This window comes from Ammodytes marinus, assembly GCF_949987685.1.
Source record: "Ammodytes marinus genome assembly, chromosome: 21".
Classification (NCBI taxonomy): Eukaryota; Metazoa; Chordata; class Actinopteri; order Uranoscopiformes; family Ammodytidae; genus Ammodytes; species Ammodytes marinus.
The window spans coordinates 5,611,423-5,637,004 of record NC_137225.1 but is presented as its reverse complement, the minus strand read 5'-3'; the positions used below and the strand labels follow the sequence as shown (position 1 = coordinate 5,637,004).

The 25,582-nt window shown below is 41.2% G+C and overlaps 1 protein-coding gene across 1 annotated transcript in view; it reads left to right on the top strand.

Annotated features, from left to right (window-relative positions):
* sspo (SCO-spondin) overlaps positions 1-25,582 on the top strand; it is a gene marked incomplete at both ends in the record, with an annotated part of 166,175 nt that overhangs the window by 110,579 nt on the left and 30,014 nt on the right. The window contains 27 exons of the mRNA XM_080049909.1: positions 192-392; positions 965-1,135; positions 2,140-2,340; positions 2,567-2,657; positions 2,755-2,975; positions 3,610-3,762; positions 3,893-4,059; positions 4,641-4,786; positions 5,391-5,611; positions 5,855-5,890; positions 6,371-6,535; positions 7,729-7,935; positions 9,180-9,347; positions 10,175-10,309; positions 11,550-11,787; positions 12,536-12,688; positions 12,793-12,839; positions 13,502-13,672; positions 14,225-14,401; positions 15,757-15,912; positions 16,198-16,322; positions 18,038-18,177; positions 19,228-19,274; positions 19,378-19,632; positions 23,781-23,942; positions 25,106-25,222; positions 25,351-25,489. Of these exons, the coding sequence (XP_079906035.1) occupies positions 192-392; positions 965-1,135; positions 2,140-2,340; positions 2,567-2,657; positions 2,755-2,975; positions 3,610-3,762; positions 3,893-4,059; positions 4,641-4,786; positions 5,391-5,611; positions 5,855-5,890; positions 6,371-6,535; positions 7,729-7,935; positions 9,180-9,347; positions 10,175-10,309; positions 11,550-11,787; positions 12,536-12,688; positions 12,793-12,839; positions 13,502-13,672; positions 14,225-14,401; positions 15,757-15,912; positions 16,198-16,322; positions 18,038-18,177; positions 19,228-19,274; positions 19,378-19,632; positions 23,781-23,942; positions 25,106-25,222; positions 25,351-25,489 (4,210 nt within the window). The remainder of the gene's footprint in view (positions 1-191; positions 393-964; positions 1,136-2,139; positions 2,341-2,566; positions 2,658-2,754; positions 2,976-3,609; positions 3,763-3,892; positions 4,060-4,640; positions 4,787-5,390; positions 5,612-5,854; positions 5,891-6,370; positions 6,536-7,728; positions 7,936-9,179; positions 9,348-10,174; positions 10,310-11,549; positions 11,788-12,535; positions 12,689-12,792; positions 12,840-13,501; positions 13,673-14,224; positions 14,402-15,756; positions 15,913-16,197; positions 16,323-18,037; positions 18,178-19,227; positions 19,275-19,377; positions 19,633-23,780; positions 23,943-25,105; positions 25,223-25,350; positions 25,490-25,582) is intronic.

Here is a 25,582-nt window from a genome sequence, read left to right as displayed (position 1 = left end):
ACAAGTGACATATAAAACTAGCTGATTAAACTGCTTTGCATGCAGTCTTTCTTTCCTTGACAAACGTTTATACTGACCCATGCAAAAACAATGAAAACATGATCCAGATTTATTATTTCTGACCAATTATGTCTAAGGTTTTGACACACGTCAAGTTTTTTTACCGTACATTTGTGTGCGTGTGTTTCCAGTGTCGGGAGGCTGGTGCGAGTGGTCAGAATGGACTCCGTGCTCCAGGACCTGTGGGGCAGAGTGGGTGAGCCGCTACAGGAGCTGTGGCTGTCCTGAGCCCCGGGCCGGAGGACACGCCTGCCCAGGAGAACAGGAGCTTCACAACGGGGTGGGAGTCCAGATCCAGAAACAGCCCTGCCCTGTCACCAGCTTCTGTCCAGGTAAGATTCATACAATCACTCACTACTAGGGGTGTCACCATTCTCCAAATCCTCGATTCCATTTGATTGATTTCGCGATTTTTAGGTCAAGTTCCTCAATATTTTTTTTATTTTGCATGGATGGCTGTGCTATTTAAATCTAATAATCTAGGAACATTAGTGTTATATAACTCATTTAATTTCTTAATTCTTATTTCAAAAGATTGTCTACATGGTGTCATCACGAGTGATATAATCTCCATTAGGCTATTATTTATTATTTGCAATGTACCACAAAAGGGCCTTATTGTAAAATGTTGTAAACAAAAATGGAACAAAAATCACCTGCCCTGCCTAACTACTGCCTCTCGCACGCTTGTGTTTTTACATTGCACGCGTCATTTGCGCTCTGCCGCTGGACGTGCCAATCATATCTCAGATCTTGTCTTAAGATGTTCTGCTCAACAGGTGGACAAATAAAGGAAAACTACTCCTTGTCACTGCCTTCTTGATGTCTTTTTTCAATCTCTTACTCTTGACACTATGGCACATCATCTTTTGTTGTGTCTCCTTGCTGTCTTTGCTTCCATCAGTGCATGGCTCGTGGTCTCCCTGGACAGTGTGGACAGAGTGTGATGCGTGCGCCGGCTGGTCTGCTCGCACCAGAGAGTGTAACAGTCCTCCTGCCAGGTTCGGCGGGCTGCCCTGTCTGGGAGAGAGCAGGCAGAGGAAGGGCTGCCATGACAACGTGACAGTCTGCTCAGGTCAGCATGAATACAGGATTGTGTGTTCATCTGTGGATTTGTGTTGAAAAGCGTAAATTATTCAAAGGGAGGTTACTGGATAAAAACATTAGGATGAAATGGGCAAATAAGAGTGAAATCTGACCTCTGGGGAAGTTTTGGAAATTAATTCAGATAGGCCTCGCCAGAAATAAGGTGGTGTTACATTAGCCTTTTGTTGTGTCTGTATCCCTGGCCGGGAGACAGGAAAATATGATGGCTTATCAGGGCCACTGAAAAATAAATCAATAAAAAATTCACAGGGCCGCATGCATTATTTTGAGAAAAAACTTGACATTTTCTATATAAATGTCATAAAAATGTATGTGATATAAACTCGGATCTTCCCTAATCTTGGAGATTAAAGACGTAAATGTACTGTAAGAACAATAGGAAAAATCAGTGGTGTAACACAATGAAAGTTCCTGATGCTCAAAAGCTTCACTTCTTTCAAATCAGTATGCTGTTTTCTCCTGAATAGGCCCTCTTTAAAGTCCAGACACATAATCAATAACATAGTGAACATTTGATTCTCTGAGATTATCTCTCTTAAATGTCAAAACTTTGAGTTTTTACTTGAATTAATCCTCATCGTCCTGCCACAGTTTCCCTAACAGGCCGTTGTACAAAAGAGGCTGAGAGTTGAATAATAAAAAGATTAGACTTAAAGTCCTCTTCTTTTGGCTTGAAGTCCATCTTCAGAATGATGCCAGAGGTGATGGGCTCCTGCACTGCTAACTGGGCCTAACACACGCGAACAATGTTCATTAACCATCAGCATTCACTACAAACAATCAATAAGCATCTTGTTTCTCTACTTCTAGCTTTTACAGCTTCTGGTCTCTCATTTCATAATGAAAAACTGTTTCACTGTATTGTTTTTTTATGGCCTCAAGCTCTGACAAAGTCTACCAGACTATAAAAGCTGTTTACTGTGCTCTATGAGCTACTGCTGTTCAATGTGTCATTGCTCCTGCACTGTGCAGACTGTGGAGGAGGCCAGGAGGAATGGCCTTGTGGGAAGCAGTGCCCTCGCTCCTGTTCAGATCTCCATGGCGACACAGAGTGCCTGGACTCCCCCGGCTGCAGTAAGACCTGCGGTTGTCCCGGCGACATGGTCCTTCAGGATGGAGTGTGTGTGGCCAGGAACGAGTGCCGATGCAAATACCACAACAGCACTGCCACTGGTTAGATCCCCCAAATATGTGTGTGTGTGTGTGTGTGTGTGTGTGTGTGTGTGTGTGTGTGTGTGTGTGTGTGTGTGTGTGTGTGTGTGTGTGTGTGTGTGTGTGTGTGTGTGTGTGTGTGTGAAAATAACTCATTAAGGTGGTTTGCACTGTACGGTTAAACTGTGTTTGTTCTAATCATTAGATGTTTTGCCTCTTGATATAGCGATGCCATTCGGCAGGCCAGATGCCAGCAATGCATCATGGGTATGGCCCGGGGGATCCGATTGGCTCTTTGCAAATCCAGGAGACAGCGTCATCAGTGACTGCAAAAACTGGTACAGGAAAACGGCATTGCTCTGCAACATACTGATTTATTGTAGTGACAAAAAAGAGACAAAAAATTCAATGTCTGTATTTTTTTCCTTGTGTCAGCTCATGCGAGGCTGGGGTTCTTCAGTGTGAATCGGTCCCTGGTTGCCATGTGGACGGAAGCTGGAGCCAATGGGCGGCCTGGACTGAGTGTTCACTTCCTTGTGGAGGAGGAGTGAGGTTCAGGAGACGACAGTGTGATAACCCCGCCCCTCAGAGCGGAGGGAGAGGCTGCCTGGGAGGAGGGGAGCAGCAGAGAGACTGCAACATACACCAGTGCACAGGTAATGTAGTGCTGTCTACTGGACAGTACAACTTAGAACTTTGAGTTTCTGGGGGTGCCTTTAGCTCAGTCGGTAAGGCGTCCCCCTCCCGGGCCGGGCCCAGCAGCAGACCCGGGTTCGATTCCCACCCGCGGCCATTCTCTGCATGTCACTCCCCTCTCTGCCCCATTTCACCTCTGTCTCTCTGCACTATCAATAAAGCATAAAAATGCCCAAAAAATATATTTAAAAAAAAAAAAGACTCAAACAACGTGGAGGAAATGCCTCTTGCTTAAATTAAACAGGGGCATTAAGTTTTCGGGGTTGTCTGTCCTTTCCTCCCTGTCGATATGCACGTTTGTCTGTCCGTCAGAGCCATACTTGTGAGCACAATATCACATGGATGACCGCTATGAGAGATTTTCTTCAAACCTTGCAGAAATGTCCACTCTAATTCAAGGATGAACTGATGAGATTGTGGAGGTCAAAGGTCAAGGTCACTGTGACCATGCTTTTGAGAGGATGTTCGTCAAAATGTAGACGGATAGAAACCACCAGGCGCTAGTTCTAGTTTTCCCTTATGTAATTGACATTGTAAGTATTTTTCCTGCTATGCCATTGTGTCTTCACGTCTCTGGTGTGTCTCTTCCTCCAGACTCGGTGGGCCCGTGGCTGCCCTGGTCTCAGTGGTCAGTGTGTTCAGTCAGCTGTGGTGGAGGACAGCAGGCGCGCTCTCGACTCTGCAGCTCTCCACCCTGCAGCGGCCTCACCCGCCAGCGCAAGACCTGCAACACCCAGGTCTGCCTCGGTGAGTCCAACTTTCCCTTAATGCTCATGCATCAAAGTTATTTGAATTGTAAGATTTGGGACTGTTTTTAGATTTACATGTATCATTAACCTGTGTCTGTCTCTTTTGCTGGCATCATGTGGTTCTACAGAAGTGGGCTGCCCTCCCGGTAGACTGTACAGGGAGTGTGAGCGGGGTGAAGGCTGTCCGTTCAGCTGCTCTCAGGTCAGCGGTAGGGAGGGCTGCTACTCCGATGGCTGTGAGGAGGGCTGCCACTGCCCACTGCATACCTACCAACACCGGGGGCTGTGTCTGCAGGTGGGTTACCCCTCATCTTCTTCATCAGCTTTAGCATTCTGATAGACTCATTGTATCATTCACCTAAATAACACTGACATTAACGCTTGCAACATAATGGGACAAAAAGTTGATAGTTTCCAAACAATACATTTAATACACTCTGGTGGTACTCGCTGTCAGTTTTCCAACGAACATATTAAAAATAGTTAAATAATATTAGTATCCAAAATAGAAAAATAATGTTTTATTTTAAATATGTTTATTGTAGTTTTCAGTTAAAAGAACAGACAGTGAATACAAACACATAGCATAACATACAGAACAAAGCACATCTAAATTAGCAGCCACAGTCCATGGTCAAAACATAAAATATTAAATATAATAAAAAAGCAGATGTCTTGCGAAAATACAAGTGAATGTCTGAGAGTACAATATAAAAGAAAAATATACATATCCATATACATACAGTATGCACAGTATAGCACTATAAAGCAGCCTGCCCATTAGATAATCTTAGTACAGGGTCCCATATCTTATCAAACACATTTCCTCTATCATCGTTATAGTTTCTCAGTCGCTCCAAATGCTGTGTGTTTCAGGAGTGTCCCTGTCCGGTGGACAAAGAGTTCTTGTCCTCTCTGCAGAGTGTCTCTGTCTCCCCGGTCTCCTCTCTGCTGCTCCATAACATCTCTGAGGGGGCAGAGCTTCAGTCTGGAGACACACTGCTCCATGACTGCAGCACCTGGTGAGCACAACATATATGAAGCCAGCCAGGCATTATTTAATACAGCCCCACACTGCCCACTACACATTGTCTTCAACTGCTCAACAACTTAAGGTTATATTTTACTGTTGTATTTTTAAGACAAAAATGTATCATAAATCCTAAATTTAACAACACAATCATTATGTAATAACCTTCAGAATAGTGCTGAGAATGTTTATGTAAAGTTTAGTCAATGTAAGTGCTTAAGAAGTTGAGATTTTTGGTTAAAAGTATTGAATTAAAAATGTTGAAATTATAGTTATAGTGTATAGGTCTAGACAAATCAACACCTAAATATACATTTTGGACCTTTTATTTATACTAGAATGAAAGAAGACATGTAATGGACACAAAATAGACAAAATGTCTAAATTGCCTAATGCTTGAAATAACCCAACTTGTTTGCCTGCAGTGTTTCGCTTTAAGTTCTTAAAAAGTTTCATAATTAAGAGTCCTGGTTGCACATCCAATAGAAAAACACATACTATACAACACAATTGTAAATATTGTGGCCCCACCCCACCACTGGCAGCACTCAGCACTCATCACTCTTCCTACCCCTGTTTCTCTGGTCCCTGTATAGCGGCTGTGAGCACGGCCGGTGGAACTGTTCTCTGGAGCCCTGCCCGGTGGACGGGGGTCTGTCCCCCTGGGGCTCCTGGAGCTCCTGCTCTCTGTCTTGTGGAGGCCTGGGCCTAAAGACCCGCTCCAGAGGCTGCACACACCCTGCCCCGGCCCACGGAGGCAGAGAGTGTCGGGGGGCAAGACAAGAAACCACCTACTGCCAAGCTCCAGACTGCCCAGGTACAGGGGGGGGAGGTTTAGATGGAGGAGGTGCCGAGTGTAGGGGAAGATTAGTTTGTTACCGTGAAAGAGAGAGAGAGAGTGTGTGTGTGTGTGTGTGTGTGTGTTTGTGTAGTGAATTTAATCAAATATTTTTTCAATATAAAAGGCTATTCTGTCTCCTTTATCTGCAGACACTATATTACTGTACTGCCACATTTTCTTTTTATGCACAACACTAAATGATAGACTTTGTGTTTGCAGTTATTATTGGTCCGACAGAAGAACCCGCTCTACCAGGTACAGCTCTCTTCCTTTGCTTCATGTTCACATACAGGTCTCCACAGTTTGTCTACGTGGTCCATAGAGCTCAGATCAGGCCCAACATATCCAGCCCAACCCTGCTCCAGCCTGTGTACATTCTGTCATAGCCCGGTCCCGCCCATCCCATTAACTGAATTTATAGGCCAGAGCCCGAATAAATCCCCAAATTTAAATAAGTTGTCCGTTATAATTCACGTATTAAACTACATTTCCAAGTTGTTTCAATGACAGACATCTGTTCAGATGAGAACAATGAGCGCAACACAGAAGGGTGCATTGTATAACAAAACAGCAATTCAGGAGGACACACACTGTGTGCATGCTCAGTGTGTCAATTTACAACACGGTTACTTTGTTAGGTACATGGCATTGGAATTTATCTTTTTGTCCGCATATATAGAATTTTGTCAAAAAATAAATAAAAGTAATTAATCATTTCCTCTGTGTCTTCCTTAGATGAGGACGCTGGCTTCTCCCCCTGGTCGTCATGGAGTCCCTGCACTAAGACGTGTACTGATGCCCTCAGCCCAGCCATCAAGTCCCGCCATCGACACTGTGTCAAGCCCCCCTGCTCCGGAGGCTCTCATCAAGACAAAGCCTGTAACCTGCCCCAGTGTTCAGGTAGCACATTCACATTCTAACAAAGCAGCTTGGAGTTTCTGTATGGGAGAACTGAAAGGAAAGCAAGTGTTTTCAGTGTGTAAAAGGAATACTTTTGAGTTTTTCAGATAGGAACATATCTACTAAAACCTCAGTAGCTTATAGTAGAGGACTGTTGTGAATGAAGGGGGGCTGTGCACATATTATGCTGCTTGATAAAATATGTTTTTAAGACTGCAAAATGGTTGATAAGAAGAAAGAATACCATTTTAGTGACGCAACAGAAGATGATTAATTTCGCTATTGAAAGTCTGTGTGTGAGTTGAGCACATTTGGAAGTAAAAATCAGCGTCTAATCTCTACGAGTTTTATCACACGGGTCGGTTTGCTGTTTGGGATTGTTGTTGGGCTTTGTAGGATTTGTAATTCTTGGCCGTGCTTATCTCAGAAAAGGCAGAACAGATTTTGTTGTGTACTGATCAGCACAGACATCAGAAAAGTTAGTACGGCCAAACTGTATAATTTAAGAACCTTTTTTTGAAAATATGGTGAAGTTTTATGAATAGACAAAATCTAATTGATCCAAATCTAATCAGGACGTAAGCAGCTGAACTTTTTTTTTTATCTATATAAATACAAATGCACATGCAAATATCGCGTAATCATTGTTTTTTTTTCTGGATATAATTCCTTTTTGTATGATTTTGTGAATGTGTGTCTGTTCTGAGGTAAGGTAACTACTACATTGGTAGAGGCTGGGGGAGACAGAGTAGGTTATGAATACAATTCTCATTTCCCCCATTGAAGCCAATATAATGTAAACTTAATAAACTATTAGTTTGAAGGAGCTCTGTGTTCAGGTTCCACTTACTGTACATGAGAAAATAATGCAACATTGATATAACAACCGTAAACAGATGGTTTTACTGTAAGTAACTACTGTAAGTGTCTAGTTTAGTTGTGTAGTTTTTATTGTTCTTACCTGCCATGGGACTTCAGGTGGAAAATAGCAGTTTGCTAAAACCTGGTACAATGCATCTCTCCTTGCTCTAAACAAGGTTAATGTTTCTTTTGTACATTGTCCCTGTTTAAATAAAGTTACATTACGAGTACTTTAAACAGAAGCATCATAAATATTTGATGTAAAATAATTTAGATTTCCAACCAATTTATCAAGCAGTTTTTCACTTTTTCTATGTGTTCTCCAGATGGAGAAGAGGTGTGTGTAGGGGGGGACTGCACTTGGAGGAACTGTACGTGGACAGTGTGGGGGGATTGGAGCTCCTGTTCGCGGTCCTGTGGTGTGGGCCAGCAGCAGAGGATCAGGACCTTCCTCAGCCCCGGGGCCAGAGGGGCCTGGTGTCCGGACATCCTGGGAGGAAACCTGGAGAATCGCTTCTGTAACATCAAACCCTGCAGAGGTCAGCAAGCCCCCTACACTGTTAGGCTTGGAGAGAATATCGGATTTTTTTATTTTATTTGACCCCGCGCCAAGATTACGTTTTTATTTATGTTAAGCTGAGGGATGTAACTTTTTCAATGTAATATTTAGTAAAACTGTCATATTAGCCATTCAGCTATCTGTAGGTGAAGTGCTCTGAGAATATCTACTTCTAATTTGCTCTCCCCTGCCTCTGTGTGCCTCCCACAAATATTGACCAATCAGAGCGAGGCTCAGATTCTCCGTTCTTATTGGCTATGGGACTATCCATTCACCTTGTCACCGACGTTGTTGCGTCAGTTGCGTGAGCGTTCACGACCCTAGCAGTCTGACAGTTTGGCACTTTGGCGGACAACAAACAGCAATGTCTACAATCAACGGACCCTAAATGTCCTATTTCCCGTTTAACAACAACTGCTGACACCGCTAAGACAGCAAATATACGAGGAAAGACACTAGTTGAAAAGACATGAACGCTCATAACTGTTGTTCGGAGGGAGGAGCTACAGCAGGTAGAGCGTGTCAGGGAGGGACCAGAGAGAACAGAAGTGGAGCAGTTGAGATATTTTGATTCAAATGAGTTAAGAATCTCTATCCCAACTGCTATTTTCTCCAACATGGCATACTGCAGCTTTAAGTAGAAACTGGCATATAGTCTGGTCCAGTATATAAGGAACATCTGTTTCTCTATGGAAGACCTACACCCGTTACTCAAAGCTAACGTAATCACATGATTACTATTACAAAACTAAGACACGTCTTTATATATATACGCCATGAAGAAAAGTGTCATGTATAGGGCAACTGCATTTAACACAGATAACAAGTTAGAACAGTTCTAAAAGGTAACTTAAAAATATAAATTAGTCATAAATAAATAATCTTAAACTGCATAATATGATAGTGGCTATATGAATGTTGACCAAAATTGTATGTGAATGTGGATTAGAATTTTGGTGTACTACAGTAGTGAGACTATTGTACACTGTTACAAGACGTGTAGTTTGCTTTTTCTCAAACATTTGTTAAGAATGAAATTTTAATATAACAGTAAAGCACTAAATATGTCTTACCATTTCTCTTGTTTTATTGACAATGTGAAAGTATTTATGTATTGAAAGTTTTTTTTATCTGAGTATCAAACATGGCAAAACACTGGTATTGTATTTTGTTACTGTACTGTTTGGCCTTACTTTCCTGTTTGTGTGTGTCTCGTGGATGCAGTGGACGGCGGTTGGTCTCGTTGGAGCCCCTGGTCGCGTTGTGATAAGCGCTGTGGCGGCGGGCGCTCCATACGAACACGCTCCTGCTCCAGCCCTCCACCTAAGAACGGAGGCACCATGTGTGAAGGGGAGAAGAACCAGGTCAAACCCTGCAACACCAAGCCCTGCGGTGAGACACGGCCTACATGTTCACTCAAAAACACACACACACACACACACACACACACACACTTGTAGCACCCCATGATGTCATTTTCCAATATTTGTAATAACTCCTGAATAATGGTATACATTTCAACTAGAACCAAAATGTAATAAAACCCAATAATGTAATAACTATCAAAAATATAATATTTCTCCCCCGGGAGATTTTTTTAAGTTTTTAAAGTGAAATGCATGAATCTGGTGCACTTTGAGAGGGAAATTAAGAGGCTAAAGCTGAAGATGGAGACACTGTGTCAGATGAATTAGAAGCTATTGGAGAAGGACACATGGATTTTCCATAATATTATGCAGGGTCCTCTGGGTTGGGCTTGGTGCTCTTTTTCTTAACATATTTCTCTGTAATATAATGAGTGCATTTAAATTATTTAAAAATTAAAAGGGCCATATTACATTATATTTTTTAAATGTGCCACGGGCCAGTCAATCAGTTTTGACACCCCTGCACTTGTGGATTAACTAAGAAATGCAATTATTATTATTTTTTTTTTAAAGGGCCATATTACATTATATTTTTAAAATTGGCCGCGGGCCGATAAAAAGCGGGGCCGTAGTTTGGACACCCCTGCCCTAGAGCGTAGTTCATCCTGTGCATAGACGGATACTCATTAATACAGCTTTTGGTTCTTTTCTTTCTTTGGTCATTCTTAGTGCTAATAAAGTCAGCACAGCCTGGCATTAACATTCTTGGTGAGGCTCGTTATGCTAAAGTAAAAAATGTCCCCAAAGCATCATGGGATAAGTCCTGACCTTCTGTTCTGTGTGTGTTGTCAGATGAGAAAGGTTGCCCGCCGGGCCAGGAGTTTGTGTCGTGTGCCAACCAGTGTCCACAGCGCTGCGCCGACCTGCAGCAGGGCATTGAGTGCCAGGACAGCGCTGAATGTCAACCGGGCTGTCGCTGCCCTAAAGGCAAGGAGAGCTGAAATCATTTTATCAAACAGATAAGCCTGTGTGTGTGTGTGTGTGTGTGTGTGTGTGTGTGTGTGTGCTACAGAACCACTGTATATCCGAGTGATTCTTCCCTAAAGGTTCTGTGCCTGCTGCTATTCAAAAGATAAGTATCATATGGTGTGTATGTGAATGAGTCTGGGGGCTGTCAAACCCAGAATTAATAATGGCCACTGTCACTATTATTGAAGTTGCTAAAGTTGAATTTTTCTTTCTCTGACAACTCTTAAGTGTTAAAATACATCTTTTCAAAGTTCCATTCACTTACGTTACAAAAAACTATCTATAATTGTATCTAGCTATGAAGATTCATTGTTAAGGTTTCATTTGTCCGGGTTTTTTAGATATAACTGCCTCTAGGGCTTCTGCATACACTGCAATACAATTGAGGTGAAATCAAATGGATCTGCGCCGGTCACAGCATTGGAAAAACTCATTAGCAATGTGTCTTTACGGAGGATTTGCCCTGATTACGATGGATAATCAGCAGGACCAAGTGGAACCAAGGCTGTAGCTACTGTTACTGGCACTTAGCCCATTCAGGGACTCTTCAAGTTTCAGCACCCTAAGTTAGTTCAAATAGATACAGATCACAGGTATTTTACAGGCTGACTCCATTTTTAAGGTTGGCCAATGTATACACTAATAATAAATGAAGGATTCAGTATTCAGCTTCCGTGAAGGCAGCATTCAGACAGCATTCATATAGATCATTTATGTATCTAGAAAATAAAGGTCAATGTTGACAAGACACCTTTTAGAGAGTTTTGTTTCTTGTCGACAAAATCGTCCTAAGCGGATTACGTTTGTATATGTTGGACTTTTGAGCTCAGTATTAATAAAAATCCTGGCTTCGCCCTGTTCAATTCGAACATTGTCTTCCAAAAATGTCCCTATCGAGAGTGTTATTAATAATGCCTGTGGATTATGTCCAGACATAATGCATTGCATAATTTTTCTTTTGATTTTGGGGGGGAAAATAAATGTATTGTTGTTTTAATGTCATGCACAAATGGATGTGAACCCTGAACCAGAAACAAATAAAACCCATACTGCATGTCTTTTCACTAACTGTGTGTGTGTGTGTGTGTGTGTGTGTGTGTGTGTGTGTGTGTGTGTGTGTGTGTGTTTTCATGTGTGTCTGTGCCTGTGCCTGTTTCTGTGTGTCTTGGTGTGTTTGTCTGTGTGCTCGCCGGTTCAGGTCAGTTGCAGCAGGATGGTGTGTGTGTGCAGCTGTGGCAGTGTGACTGTGTGGACTCCCTGGGACACACCTGGACAGCGGGCAGCGTGCACCAGGCTGACTGTAACAACTGCAGTTGCTTTGACGGACAGCTGATGTGCACCAATCACAGCTGCCAGGCCGTGTGTGTGTGGAGCTCCTGGTCCAGCTGGGCGGGCTGTAGCGTCTCCTGTGGTCGGGGCCAGAGGACCAGATACAGGTTAGGGGAAAGATATTCAAATAAACACCTGTTTAAAGTGCTCCGAGGAACTTTCAGTTTCTCTTCATTTTTGCACCCCCTTTGGACAAAAGCAGTAGTGTTTTTACTACGCCAGCTGTTGATCCTTGGTGAGCGTACTCTTGACAAAGGCATTAAGAAAAACTATGTAAAAATAGAATTATTTGCACTGATGGTCTCCTTTGCTGGTATGTCATTTATGATCATCAAAGGAAAAATTTGAGAAATATTTAAAAGTTACTTGTTGCACCTTTAAACATATTACAGCACCTGTGTTATTACATTTTGGTGAGTATATATACATTTTTATTTTTATTTTGTATTAACGCATAATAAGTTAGATATTGCCAAAACTTAGCATATGTATTCAAACATTTCTTACAAAGTGGTAATACAATTTTTTTTATTGTTTTCATGTACCGTATAAGCCGCACTTAATTACCATATGTAAGAGTTTGTGCACAGAGGGGATTGTCGGGAAAGAGATGGCTGCTTGAGGAAGCTCCCATTTATTAACATTTCAACAAAGAAGTTGCATATTTGCATAACGTATTCAAGTGTTACCATTTAGTGCAATAGTAGCTAGAACATATACTGTGCTGTGTAAATATTACATTATTAGCCACACCGTTATATAAACCGCAGGGTCGAAAAATTGGGAAAAAGGCGGGCTTATAGTCCGGAAATTACGGTAAGTAATCAACTGGCAACCCTTACTGTTTGCTTTCAGGTCTCTGATCCCAGAGAGTGGAGGAAGCGGTTGCCAGTTTGAGGAAATCCAGCATAAACCCTGTGAGCCGGGACCCTGCCCTCCTCTCTGTCTCCATGACGACCAGGAGCTCAGTGTGGGAGACACCTGGCTGCAGGGAGAGTGCAAACAATGGTGAGATGGATACATACCAGACACAGACACTTGCATTTAATAATTTAATATGAAAAAAGGATTCCTAATTGTGTTAACACTTTCATTTGTTTTGCCCTCCCAAGCACCTGCGTCCCAGAGGGGGATTACTGCCAGGACATTGACTGTAGAGGTGGGTCCCAGCATTTATGTGAAAGACAAAGAGTGAATTAATATTTTAAAGGTGCACCTCAAAAAATTTTAGTATCCTATATTCTCGATTCATTACACAGTGTGAAATACGTCAGGCCTTTCTTTAGTTTAAATCTGGATGATTAAGGCTTACAGCTCTTTGAATAAATAGTCTAGTATCTCAAAATATTTAAAGATCACATAAATCCATTCAAAAAAGGATGGATAATACAGAAATGTCAACCTTCTCTGAGGAATGTTTTTATTCTCGATTCATTTAACTTGATGTGTAATGAATTTAGAGTATTATATTTCACTTTTTTGATTTACAGAAAAAAAATTACTTTTCATTGATATTCAAATGTTGGTCACGTGTTGTGCATATCATCTGGTGAAGACGGGACAGTGGGAGGTCCATAGTTTTCAATCATCTTTTTGCTAGTGTTTATTCAGTGTGTGTGTGTGTGTTTTTTTTTCTCTCCTCTCAAACCAACGATACGAGTCATACGCACACAGCACATTTACATGAACTATTATTTACTTCAAATGTTGGCAAGATTATTAATTGCATGGTCCAACAAACCCATATCTCAGTGCTTTTTTTTAGATGCAACTGTATATACATTGTGAACAGATGGGCGGATCTTGTGTGTTTCTCTTCAGTGGATGGTGGTTGGACTCCCTGGTCCATGTGGTCTGCCTGTCCGGTGAGCTGTGGTCTGGGCACACAGGTTAGAAGCCGCGCCTGCATCAACCCTCCTCCACGCAACAACGGCTCTCTGTGCAGCGGGCCAGACAGAGACACACAGCACTGCCACACTGCTCCATGTCTGGGTACGTGTTCTCAAAAATAAAATACACAATACTTTTCATTCATTCATATATCACCAAAAAGAAAGAAAAACTCACTATACAATGAACTATGTGTGGATACAGTTATTCTCTCATATTAAGGTGAAAGGCAATGTGAATCCAATGTACTGGTCTTAAACATGCATTTATGGCCTGTTTTTGAGAACAAAATGTATCATTAAGATTTATTAACATCATATGGAATAAATCCTTCTGTAATAACCTTCAGAATAGTGCCAATCATTATTATGGAAAGTTTGGTGCTTTAGAAGTTAAGATTTTTTGTTCAAAGGGAAACAAAAAAAGGGAAAAAAAACGAATGTTGGGAGATAATGGCCGTTAAAGATGGTTGTATAGGAGAAATACACAGACCCAAACAGACAAGGTCTAGTCAAATAAACACCTAAATGTACACGTTGGACCTATTATTGAGACAAGTATGAAAGAATACACGATATGGAAGCAAAATAGACAAAAAAAAAAAAAAAAATTGACCAGCTCTTCAGTGTCTCATCTTAACTTTGTTGTCTACAGATGAGCTTTGCCCCTGGTCGGCATGGTCAGCGTGTTCCCGTAGCTGTGGGGCGGGCTCTGTCTCCCGCCGCAGGGTGTGTGCGTGTGAGGAGGGAGGAGACGCAGGCTGTCCCTCTGAGGTGGAGGCTGAGAGGGACAGAGAGGAGACACAGCTGTGTTACAAACGACCCTGTCCAGGTAATACACGCACGCACGCACACACACACACACACACACACACACACACACACACACACACACAAAACACAGAAAGTGGGGCTCTATTGATGCTTGTACAAGTCAGAGCCGTAAAATAAGGACGTATGGTCATCATCTCTCAATTTTGGCATTTTAAGGCGTAGAGAGGGGAATGACAATGCAGAGTACGACCCGGGCCGGATTGGAACCCGGGTCTGCTGCGACAGAGGACTGAGCCTCTATGGGCTATTTTAAATGTGTCAACAGGTGGTCGATACAACATTTCATATACAGTACAGCATAGTCTTCACTTGCTTCAGCTACAGTATAAATGGCACCTGTTGGTCCCATGTTGTGAATATTATCTGATGAAGACGGGACAGTGGACAGTTCATAGTTTAAATCATCTTTTAGGTAGTGTTTATTATGAGTCATACGCACACAAGCACATTAACATGAACTATTACCTTCTTCAAATGGCAAGACTATAAAGAATATGGCCAAATAAACACATATCTCAGTACTTTGTCAGGTTTTCCTTGTTGAAAATAATATTTACGTTTCAAGTACATTAGTGCCCAATCTTTCCTTAATTACGTTCAATTGTTTGTCCTGATGAATAACAGGTACTGAATGATTTGGTTAAATTGTGGGAAGAATGCTGTTATCTTTTCTCAGTCAATTTAATTTATATAAAAAAAATATATAAACAGAGAAATTATATTTACGTTATTATTAATATTGTTATACAGTTATTTATAAGGTTGTGTTGAGTAAATAGAGTTTGGATTGATTTTCAGTTATTCAATTAATATATTATCCAGGCCTGTTTTCAGCTAATTTGGACATCTGTCCTTGTTAGAGTCAACTCCTGAATGGTTGCTCATTACATGTTTGCTTCTGCTTTAGCTCTACTTTAGTAGTTAATGCCTGTATCCAGATTGATATTGATTGCCATAGGAGGATAACTTAATGTTTGGTGTATAAATAGATCCATTATACACTGATCATTTTAGCCATTAAACTAATTCAGGACCCTCTCTTTATGATAGCAGGTTCACATCATATACAGTACATGCATGTCCATGTCATACACACAAACCCAACCAAGCGAGGGCAATACATACAGAAAAGAAAATATCAGACCAAAAACTAAAATACAAAAGCAACAACACACAAGTGGTCAGTCAGGAATGAAGGCACATAGATAGTCATATACTGTAAGTGTAGGGCTTTGTTAATTTTGCAATATTTCATCACTCTTTTGTCTAATATTATCTCATTGAAAAGAAATGCATTCAATAAGTGAATGACAGCTAACATTGTTTTAACCTGGTTGACTTGGTGTGGTGCAGGCTGTCCCATGTCTCAGTGGAGTGTGTGGTCTCAGTGCTCCTGTGAGGCTCAGAGGCAGCAGCGTTACCGTGTGGCACTCTCCCCGGCCACCAAGGGGCAACAGTGTACTCCTGTGGAAACACAGAGCAGGAGCTGCAGTATCAGTCAGTGTGGTGGTGAGTTCTAAACCATGGTATAATATATATATATTTAAAATATTTAGTTGGATGAATCTGTATAATGATCATCATGATCCTGTCATTGTTCCCATTCTTAAGTTAATTTTATTTTCATGCCCTTTAAAAAACGTACATTGGGACATTGCGGTACTTTTGGCAGCATTTCCTGTATGTTCAATCGAGTGCATGCATATTAGCCTGGCGAGACCAGCCTTCACAAGCCTCACATTGTTTCCCTCCCAATCTTTGTGTGAATTTATGTAATTTTTTATTTTTTTGTAGATTGTCAAGCCCCGTTTGTGTACTCAGCATGTGGTGCGCCCTGCGAGAAGCTTTGTGCCCTGCAGGGTCATGGAGATCAGTGTTTAGGCGCCAGAGAGTGTACACCTGGCTGCTACTGCCCACAGGTGAATACCTCATCAGCCTTTCTCTATGTGTACAGAATACACTATGTGTAAATAATCACACTTATTTATTTACAAAAAAGCCAACCTGAATGGGATGATGGTAAAAAAAAGAAGGTACAGGCGAATCCTTGCTTGTTGGTCATTGAGAACAAATGTGAATTAGTCCTGGGTGTTGTGCAGAACAAGCTGATATGTTTTTGTTCCCATTGTCCCACATCAGTTGCAAACACTGGATTTGGATCTTAATTATACACCTGATTACACTTGATGTAGAATAGAGCAACCAGAAATGATTCTGTCTGGTGAAAAGGTTGGGACTGATTGTTTTGCAATGTTACCTAGAGCTTTCTAATGTATTTCCCATTAGCAGGTGACAAACCTTTTTGAGACCTAATCCTGACAGCGTTGCGATCTGCATTTTAAAGGAGTTACATAATGCTAGACAAGTGTATCTGAATAAGAGGAGAGCAAATCTATCCTGGCATGAGAGTGAAGTATTCAGTGCGGCATAATGTTGTTAATACAGCACCTAGAGAGGACTCTCAATGACAATTTCTATCATGTTGTTTTGGCCCGGTTTAGGGAGCTTCCAGCGTTGATTTATTGTACAAACCTGAAAGATCTCCTTTGACAGACTGATGATGCTCTCATACAGCAGCAGGGAGGAGAGCTAATGAAATATGGAACAGAAAGCAGATCACCAGCGGCTTACAACACGCCGCTTACTATACATCATTTAATAAATATGGATTACTTTTACATTCCATTAAATTCTCATATCTGATTTATTTGGTCACTTGGAGGCAGCCAAAACAAGTTATGCACACGTTGATGTATGATCACCACATATGATACAGTAAACGTCCAAGCAGTTATTTACACATCCAGCTGGCACACTCCCTAACTAACCTGGGAGATCCCTCTCATCTTCTAATCAAAAACACTCAGATACCATACCCATCATAATACTCACCAGGGGACAAACACAGCAGCTCGCAGCCACATTGTCAAAACAGAACAACACTACCACAACACAGTTACACAATCTAGGGGGGGGGGGGGGGCAACACATCTCCCCCGAATGGAATTATCCCGGATGAGCCCCCAATATGTTATGACCTGAAGGAAGCAAAATAGGGTAGTCAAACAACGTTAAGGATTTACCAAAACCAAGTTTATTGCTACAAAAGTTAACAAAGGAAACTGAATTGGCGTCTGATAGCAATGCTGTTGGTGCTGGCAGCATAGAGAGAGAGTGTGAGTGGAGGTTCAGAGCGCTTTTAAACATGACACCTTCTACATCATTTTCATCGTTGTGATACATTGTTATTATAAAAGTATAAATTATAGTAAGTATAAAAAATAATAGCCTATTACAGTCCACAAAAAGTCCATTACTAGCTACAACATCAATTATGCGTTTTACAATTACACTTATTTTCCTTGTGTAAATAATTTGCTAATTACATTTATATATATATATTATTCAGAGCATATACTGCATATACAGAGGAAAAGATCTGCAAGGTTTAATTCTTCCCCTTTTAGACTTCCATGTTGACCAACCAAATAAAGAACACTTCCACTGTAGCATTTCTTCTGTGTGTGTGTGTGTGTGTGTGTGTGTGTGTGTGTGTGTGTGTGTGTGTGTGTGTGTGTGTGTGTGTGTGTGTGTGTGTGTGTGTGTGTGTGTGTGTGTGTGTGTTCTCTTCCAGGGTCTGCTGCAGCAGAACGGTAGCTGTGTTCCTCTGGAGGAGTGTGGCTGTATCCACCTCCAGCACCAAGCACCAGGACAGCCCCCCATGCCTGTGACTGTCCCCCAGGGAGAGGCCATAACCATAGGCTGCAGCACCTGGTTAGTCCCTGGCTCTTAACAAAACATATGGAGCCATGGCAGAGGGCCCAATGTCTCCTTTATCTGTCCCCTGTCATACACTAAAAAGCTTTACAACCCCCCTTAAAAAAAACTAGTATGAGACAGAAAGTTTTAAGCGGCACTTGTATATAAAGTATCCAGTATGTATTTTAACGTTTATTTTTGTGCATTAAAACAGGATGAATGCAGTACGAGGGGCTACTGTCATGACTACCACTATATTTGTGCCTCTGTGCTGCATTTTTCTCATTCTATTTTCTATTTATCCATTATGTTTTTTTGTGACCTATGACTGCAGTTTGTCAGAAGCATATAAGCGCCACGGGAGAGAGAAGAAATGGGAGGAGGAAGATTTTTTTCCATTACGCACTTTGAAAAAATGTCTCCAAATGTCGAGAATAAAAGACAAAAACACAATATGGAGAATACAGACGATATACATTGTGGAGAATGAACTCGACGGGTAAAGACTGCGTCAAAGTTGGAATGATGTTGACAGATTCAAACTTCAAATCAATAATTCATATGTAAAATGTTATTAAAAGCAATGCATATTTGCTATCGAAATAAGGCAGACAATGGGCTACTTACACATTTTGACTGAAATGAGACGCTGAGAAAAAATATGTTGAATCAAAGAGATGCATCGTCTGTGTTTAAATAATGTTTTGCTTATGAGTTATTGATCCCTGAAGTTCTTTTCTATCAATATCTTACCAGCTTTGATGCAGTATTATCTACCTGTCGAGCTGACATTGTATTTCGTCTTTGTTCTCAATATTTGATCTTTTTTTCATCGGATGAAAAGAGAGCGTTTCATGTCAACATTTCAAAGTTGCTCTTTGGAGGTTTAAATATCATGTCATTTAAGTTCTCATGAGTGACTTTGCAAACACTTTGGTGCTATAAATGAAAATGCATAACTCCCCCCTCTTTATTTTCTCTCTCCTGTGGCCCTAATACTCTTTTGTAATATTGACACACATCACACATCATAATAATATCATTTTTTGACTGTTCTGTATCTAGCCTTTGCCACGATGGAACGCTGCAGTGTGACACGAGAGAGTGTGAAGGTAAATATCAGTATGAGTAATGACAGTGATGTAAAGATAACCTTGGTGAATGACCCCTTCATCCCTTCGTCCTGTTCCCTTTGCTTGTCTTGCCATCTTCCAGTCATCCTCAGTGAGTGGTCAGAGTGGACACCATGCTCTCCCTGCGTAGCCTCTACCTCCATACAGGACAGCCCCTCCCAAGCAGTAGCCATCAGCAGCGTCAGTAACATGGTGTCAATCCAGAGGCGTTTCCGGGCCTGTTTGGACCTGGATTCTGGTCTCCCACTGCCTAGAAAGGAGGAAGGAGAGGAGGAGAGCCAATGTCCCAGACCACTGCTAGAGGAACGGCTCTGTCCGGATGCTAACATCTGCAGAGGTAATGCTGGGTTTTGTTCAAGAGGATTCAGATGTGTTTTTATTTAAAACAGGGACAGGGACGAATTGATGAACATTTACATGTAAATAATGCAAGATTGTAGCCAGTAGCTAATTTCCATCTGTAGTCCCTTAGGCAGGCCGATGTTAACTACACAAGTCCAATACATCGCAACACAATCAATTAAACAGAAAAACAACAGTATAATACGAAAAAATAACAATAAAAGAGGAAACAATAAACGAACAGACGGACAATGCTGCTTATAGGTACTATTCCTAAATGGGACTAGACAGTTACCGCCAGATCCTTCTCTACTTGAACTTTTTCGTGCTTTTCTTCACAAAATCATTTAATGGATGGTAAATGGACTTGTATAGCGCTATATCTCCGTTTATCACAGACTCAAAGCGCTTTACATTGTTTTTGTACACATTCACCCAGTCACACACACATTCATACACCGATAGCAGCAGCTACCACGCAGGGTAGGCTTAGCACTAGGGTGCTAAGCTAACTAAGCTAACTATCGGGAGCAATTCGGGGTTCAGTGTCTTGCCCAGGGACACTTCGACATGTGGCGGGGAGACGGGGGATCGAACCTCCGACCCTGCACACCAGAGGCGAACTCCCTACCCACTGCCGCCACTGGATGCAAAGTTAAACAAGCCAATATAAAACTGACACTTCGAAAAAGGATCAATATAAGCTTACATTGAATGAAACAAGACAGTACTTTGAGACATTGAAATATTCAACTTTAATAGGTATACAGTGGGAAACAGAATTGTCTATAGGCAAATATTTAAGAACTGTTTTTAGAACAGTGCTAAATAACTAAATGATGTTTCTCCATGTCTAGTTTTGACCCTGGGAATAGTAATCAGGCAGAACTGTACCAAAAGCCTTAAGAGATCTTCAGCCTTCTGTCTGCACATAAGCAGATCAAAAATGTATCTTATCCCTAAAATTATTCATTAAAGGTCAGCTGTTGGACATGCAGTAGACCTGAGAACTAGACTGGTGTGTTCCACTGTCTCAGTGTCAGTGGGGGCTTTAGCAGCAGCTGCAAGATCATCTTTTGCAAGGCATACACAGACAAAATTACTCTGTATGTGCATATTATAGGTAAACCATTGACAGCTTTAAATTCTTTATATATTGTCAGGATGACAGTAGGTTGATTTTGTAATTCTATATGTTGTAGGGGAAAAAAAGCTCCCACACACTGTCTCGTTTTTTCCACTGATAATAATTTATTTGAAAGGAAGCAAGGTTTGGGTCAAACAAACTTCATTCTGAGTAATTGTAAATGTTAAAACTAAAAAAAAGAGAAGAGTCAATGACTCACAAAGATTTCCAAAGGGAATTTCGGCCAATCAAATCATTGATTTGTTCAGTGTGTAACAGGTCCCAGGTGGGAGCGCCCGTGGACAGATTATAGATAAGTGAAACACAAGAAAAGAATGCTGACACGGGAGACGTGGCTTGTTTTTTCAAATCCTCATTAATTAATTTAACATGTTGCTTTACTGAAGGTTGCTGTTCATCTTTACATTGTCCATTCATTTTAAACTCAGTATCATATTACTGCATATACTGTCTATCTAGACATATTTAAATGTTCTTCAAAACAAAACAAAATACACAAAAATACTCTTAATTCAAAACACACACCTTTTCTCACAGTGTTGTTCTTTCATCTCTCTTGTCTCTGACACAACAAACAGTCTGTGAATGGTGCATCTTTAATGCTCTTAAAACCCCTTAAGTTTTACTGGACTAGTATTTTAAACAGTACCTTGTAAATATAAACTATATCAAACATTTTTAACATACACATTATCTTATTAATGAACTTCACATTACTTTTCTTAACCCGTTTATAACAGTACCTTTAAAGTACTTTACAACAATCAATAAACGTTTAAACACTTTACAAAACACCAAGAAGTGAGCCACGTGTGGTGTAATTACAATAAAACAAAAAGGTAGAGACAAGCGTGGTCTGTATTAGCTTAAAGCTATAGCTTAACAGTAAGACTTCTAACGGTGCCACCACTACAAAACTCTCGGCGAGCGTTGGACCTTACTAGCTACAAATGCATTCATTTTCACACTCATACTTTACTTAAAACATAACACTACACATTCTCCGCTCACTAACATCGACTTGTTTTACATTTTAAACACATTCCACCTGAAACACAAGAAAAGAATGTTGACGCGGGAGACGTGGCTTGTCTTTTCAAATCCTCATTAGTTATGAGGAGCTCACGGGGATTCAGGCAAACCACAATATTACTGTGCCTCCTACTGGCGGGATAGTGCAATCGCATTGTAAAAATGTAAAACTATAAAAGATATTGCTCGTACAAAATAAGATCAATTTAGTAGAAAATAAAGTGTCTTAATATAAAATGGTGCAGTATACAAAAACTTAATATACACAAATGTGGACACACATTAGTGGGCATCACAAATGCTCAGTGGTTGCGTGGGACTAAAGTCAGTCACTTAGTCTCTTGGTGAAGCTGCTGTTGTTGTTGTTGTTTTTGTGGTGGTGAATATTTATTGTGTGTCAGGCCACTGCTGCCAGCTCAGATTATTAATAGTTACAATCAGGGGATCGTTCTAAGAGCTTGCAAATGGCTTTCACAGTGAAAAATGCTTGTGTGCATCCCCACTGCCCCACTCTCATTGTTACCAAAAGGAGTTTAAATGGAAAATAGATTGGAAATGGAAAAGGAAGAGTTTCATGTGTGTATGTGTGGGAATATACAAAGTTGATTGGATTTGGAGTGTGTGTGTGTGTGTGTGTGTGTGTGTGTGTGTGTGTGTGTGTGTGTGTGTGTGTGTGTGTGTGTGTGTGTGTGTGAATAATGATTCATCCTCAACTCTACTCTATTCCCTCCTCATTGGTTAAAGCAGCTCCGAGTAACATTTAAATACCTTTTAAACAGCCTCGTGTTTCCTCTCATAATCATAAATTACCTTTAACAGCAAACGAGACCAGTGATCAGTGCAAAGAAAGACGTTTTTATATAGTTTTTATTACTGCGTTTGGTCTGGTCGCACACCCAGTCCGATTTTCGGTTCACGCGTGCATGCTCTATGGTCACATATCCGTATTGGTCGCAGATTTCAGTGTGGCGCAGCAACGCGATTTGAGAAGCCTATCCCTCCAGGTGAGGGAAGGGGAGCGGGAGCCTTGTTTGAGACAGTTATTTGTCGTCATAATGACTGATAACGGGGCTGAACCATCAAAGAAAAAAAAGAAAATGCAATGAAGAAAAGCTAAAAGGGAGAGTGATAGGCGGGCGGGAGGGCGTTGCTAAGCAACGTATACACAATTTCACAGGAGCAAACTAGACTGCAGTGTTTACTCCTAAACGAATGAGCGGTAGCCTACTAAAACAAAGTTTACTTTGCCTCACTCATCAGATAACCATTATTCATCTGAAATAGTCATTATTTACAACAACATAAACAAATTACCTCATCGTGATCCATACTAACTGCCGTCTCTCGTTCATTCGCTTTGTGTGAGGACACGGAATCTTTCAGCTCCGTGAGAGGTGACACTGCATCAACTCATTGCAATCAGGTGTGTGTAGCACTGACTGGCATTAGTTAGTTAGTTAGTAGTGTCACTAACCACTCTCACAGAGCCGAAAAGAGTCCGGTGCCCTCACACTTTCAACACACGGACATGCACTATATTGCTTCCTGATCATTTGAATCTCGCACGCCCGGCACGAGCTAGAAAACAGCTTCACGACAGCTGGCGTCGTAAAAATACTACCGCTTTTGTCCAAAGGGGACGCCAACTGGCGATGTTACTCGTAGTGGCTTTAAGGCTCTGGATCATGGACAATGGTTTGATTTGCATATCAAATATTTGTCTTGTGCCCTGCCCAAGTCCACATATATCTCAAACTGCTCAGTGAGGATAAACAGGTTTTTATTTACTTTTAATAAATAGTCCATAAACAATGACTACACATGTTTTTATCGTAGAGGATGATGGTGGTGAGTATTCCTACAATTGCAGATATTACAGCAGTCACCATGATGATAACAGCAGTTATAATTAAGATGAGAATAGAGTTGATTTTATGTGTGTGTTCGATTGTCTACATTTGCAGATGTGTGTGAGTGGAGTGTTTGGAGTGCGTGGACAGCCTGTGCAGAGCCGTGTAGCGGTGGAGTGAGGCAGCGTTTCAGACGGCCCCTAGCCTTTCCTCCAGGACCCCACTGTAAGAGTCAACAGACCCAGACCCAGGGCTGCAACACAGCACTCTGCCCAGGTAAACCACACTCACATATTCACACACCGCAACAAACAGTCAACACATACTGTAAGTGTAGCATGTAGGCACGGGCCAGTATCCGGTTTCAAGGGATACCGTTTCAAAACCACTATAAGTTCCTTCATAAGGTTGAAAGGTTTAATCGCCCCACCACAGGATGTTAACATACATGTTGATTAATGTTCAGAATATGACTGCATCTAACCTTTACTAAAAAGGAAATGTGTAGAAAGTGAGCATGTCTCTATCAACCTTTTTGAGCTGCTAACTAAAAGGACAGCTTTTATTTCAATTAAGTTTATACTGATGGAAGCGTGGCTTCCATCAATATAAGGTGAGGTGGTGGTCGGAGTGGCCGACCACCACCTCAAAAATACAGTAGTCATATACATTCACACGAGGCAAGGTGGGTGAAGTGCCTTGCCCAAGGACACAACAACCATGACACCAGTGCCAGGATGGAAATCGAATCGCCAACCCTTCGATCATTGGCCAAATATGTAACAACCAGACGATATTGTAATAACTTATTACATTATGGGCAAGAATTTATCACGTTATTAGTTCAGAAATGTTATTACGTTATTGGAAAGTTACTACATTATTGCCTGCCAGTGTTAATTTTGGCAGCATATTCTGATTTAGTCTTAGTCTTAGTCTTTTGAATATCAAACCATTTAGTCTTAGTCCTATTCTAGTCATCTAAAATATTTTAGTCTTAGTCAACTAAATATAAGCATAATTTAGTTGACTAAATATACAGCGGACTTAGTCGACTAAGTGTTTCTTTCTTCATTGAATGGTATTAAAGGCCTACTTCACCGGTTTGAATATGAAGGTGTATTGAATTCTGAGATCCTATGTAGTATAAATGTGCAAAAAAAAAAAAAAACGGTTCATCCTAGCCTGAGAAAAGGCAGAAAGAGTGTTTTTTTTTTAACCCTGTATTACGTCCGTGAAAAAGGTTCGTTGACTAATATTTTTCGTCATAGTCTTAGTCAACGAAATTAACACTGTTGCCTGCTACAAATGGGTAAAAAAAAAATGAAAAAAAAAGCCAAATAATGAAGTCACTCTCTGCAGCACATGCAGCATAGCTTTGCCTAGCTCTTTGTCTTTTTATGAAGAGTGGGAATGATTGACTTTCCTCTTTTCCCTAGGTGAGCGCTGTGAGGACAGGGGGCGGAGTTACCAAGAGAGCTGTGCCAATCAATGTCCTCGCGGCTGTGCTGACCTATGGGAGCATGTGCAGTGTCTCCAAGGAGCCTGTCACCCAGGTAATCTTTCACTAGTGTTTAAATGACTGTTAATGTACGTGGTGTGTGTTTTTGTGTTATAGACAGTGTACTGTTCAAGTGACTGATTGTGATGTTTTATGTGTTTTCTCTTCTCTTCCATTTCCCAGGTTGTCGTTGTCCAGAGGGAGAGTTGCTGCAGGACGGCCATTGTGTGTCAGTGACAGAGTGTCGCTGTGGTATCCCATCAGGCAACGGGACACTGGAGTATCTCCCTAAAGAGGAGGTCTCCATGGACTGTAACACTTGGTGAGAAGGGTTTTGTGTTTGTAATGTCTTCGCACCGGAGATAGATCTGTTTTCGGGTTGTCCGTCCGTACGTCCGGGCCGTTCTTGTTAATG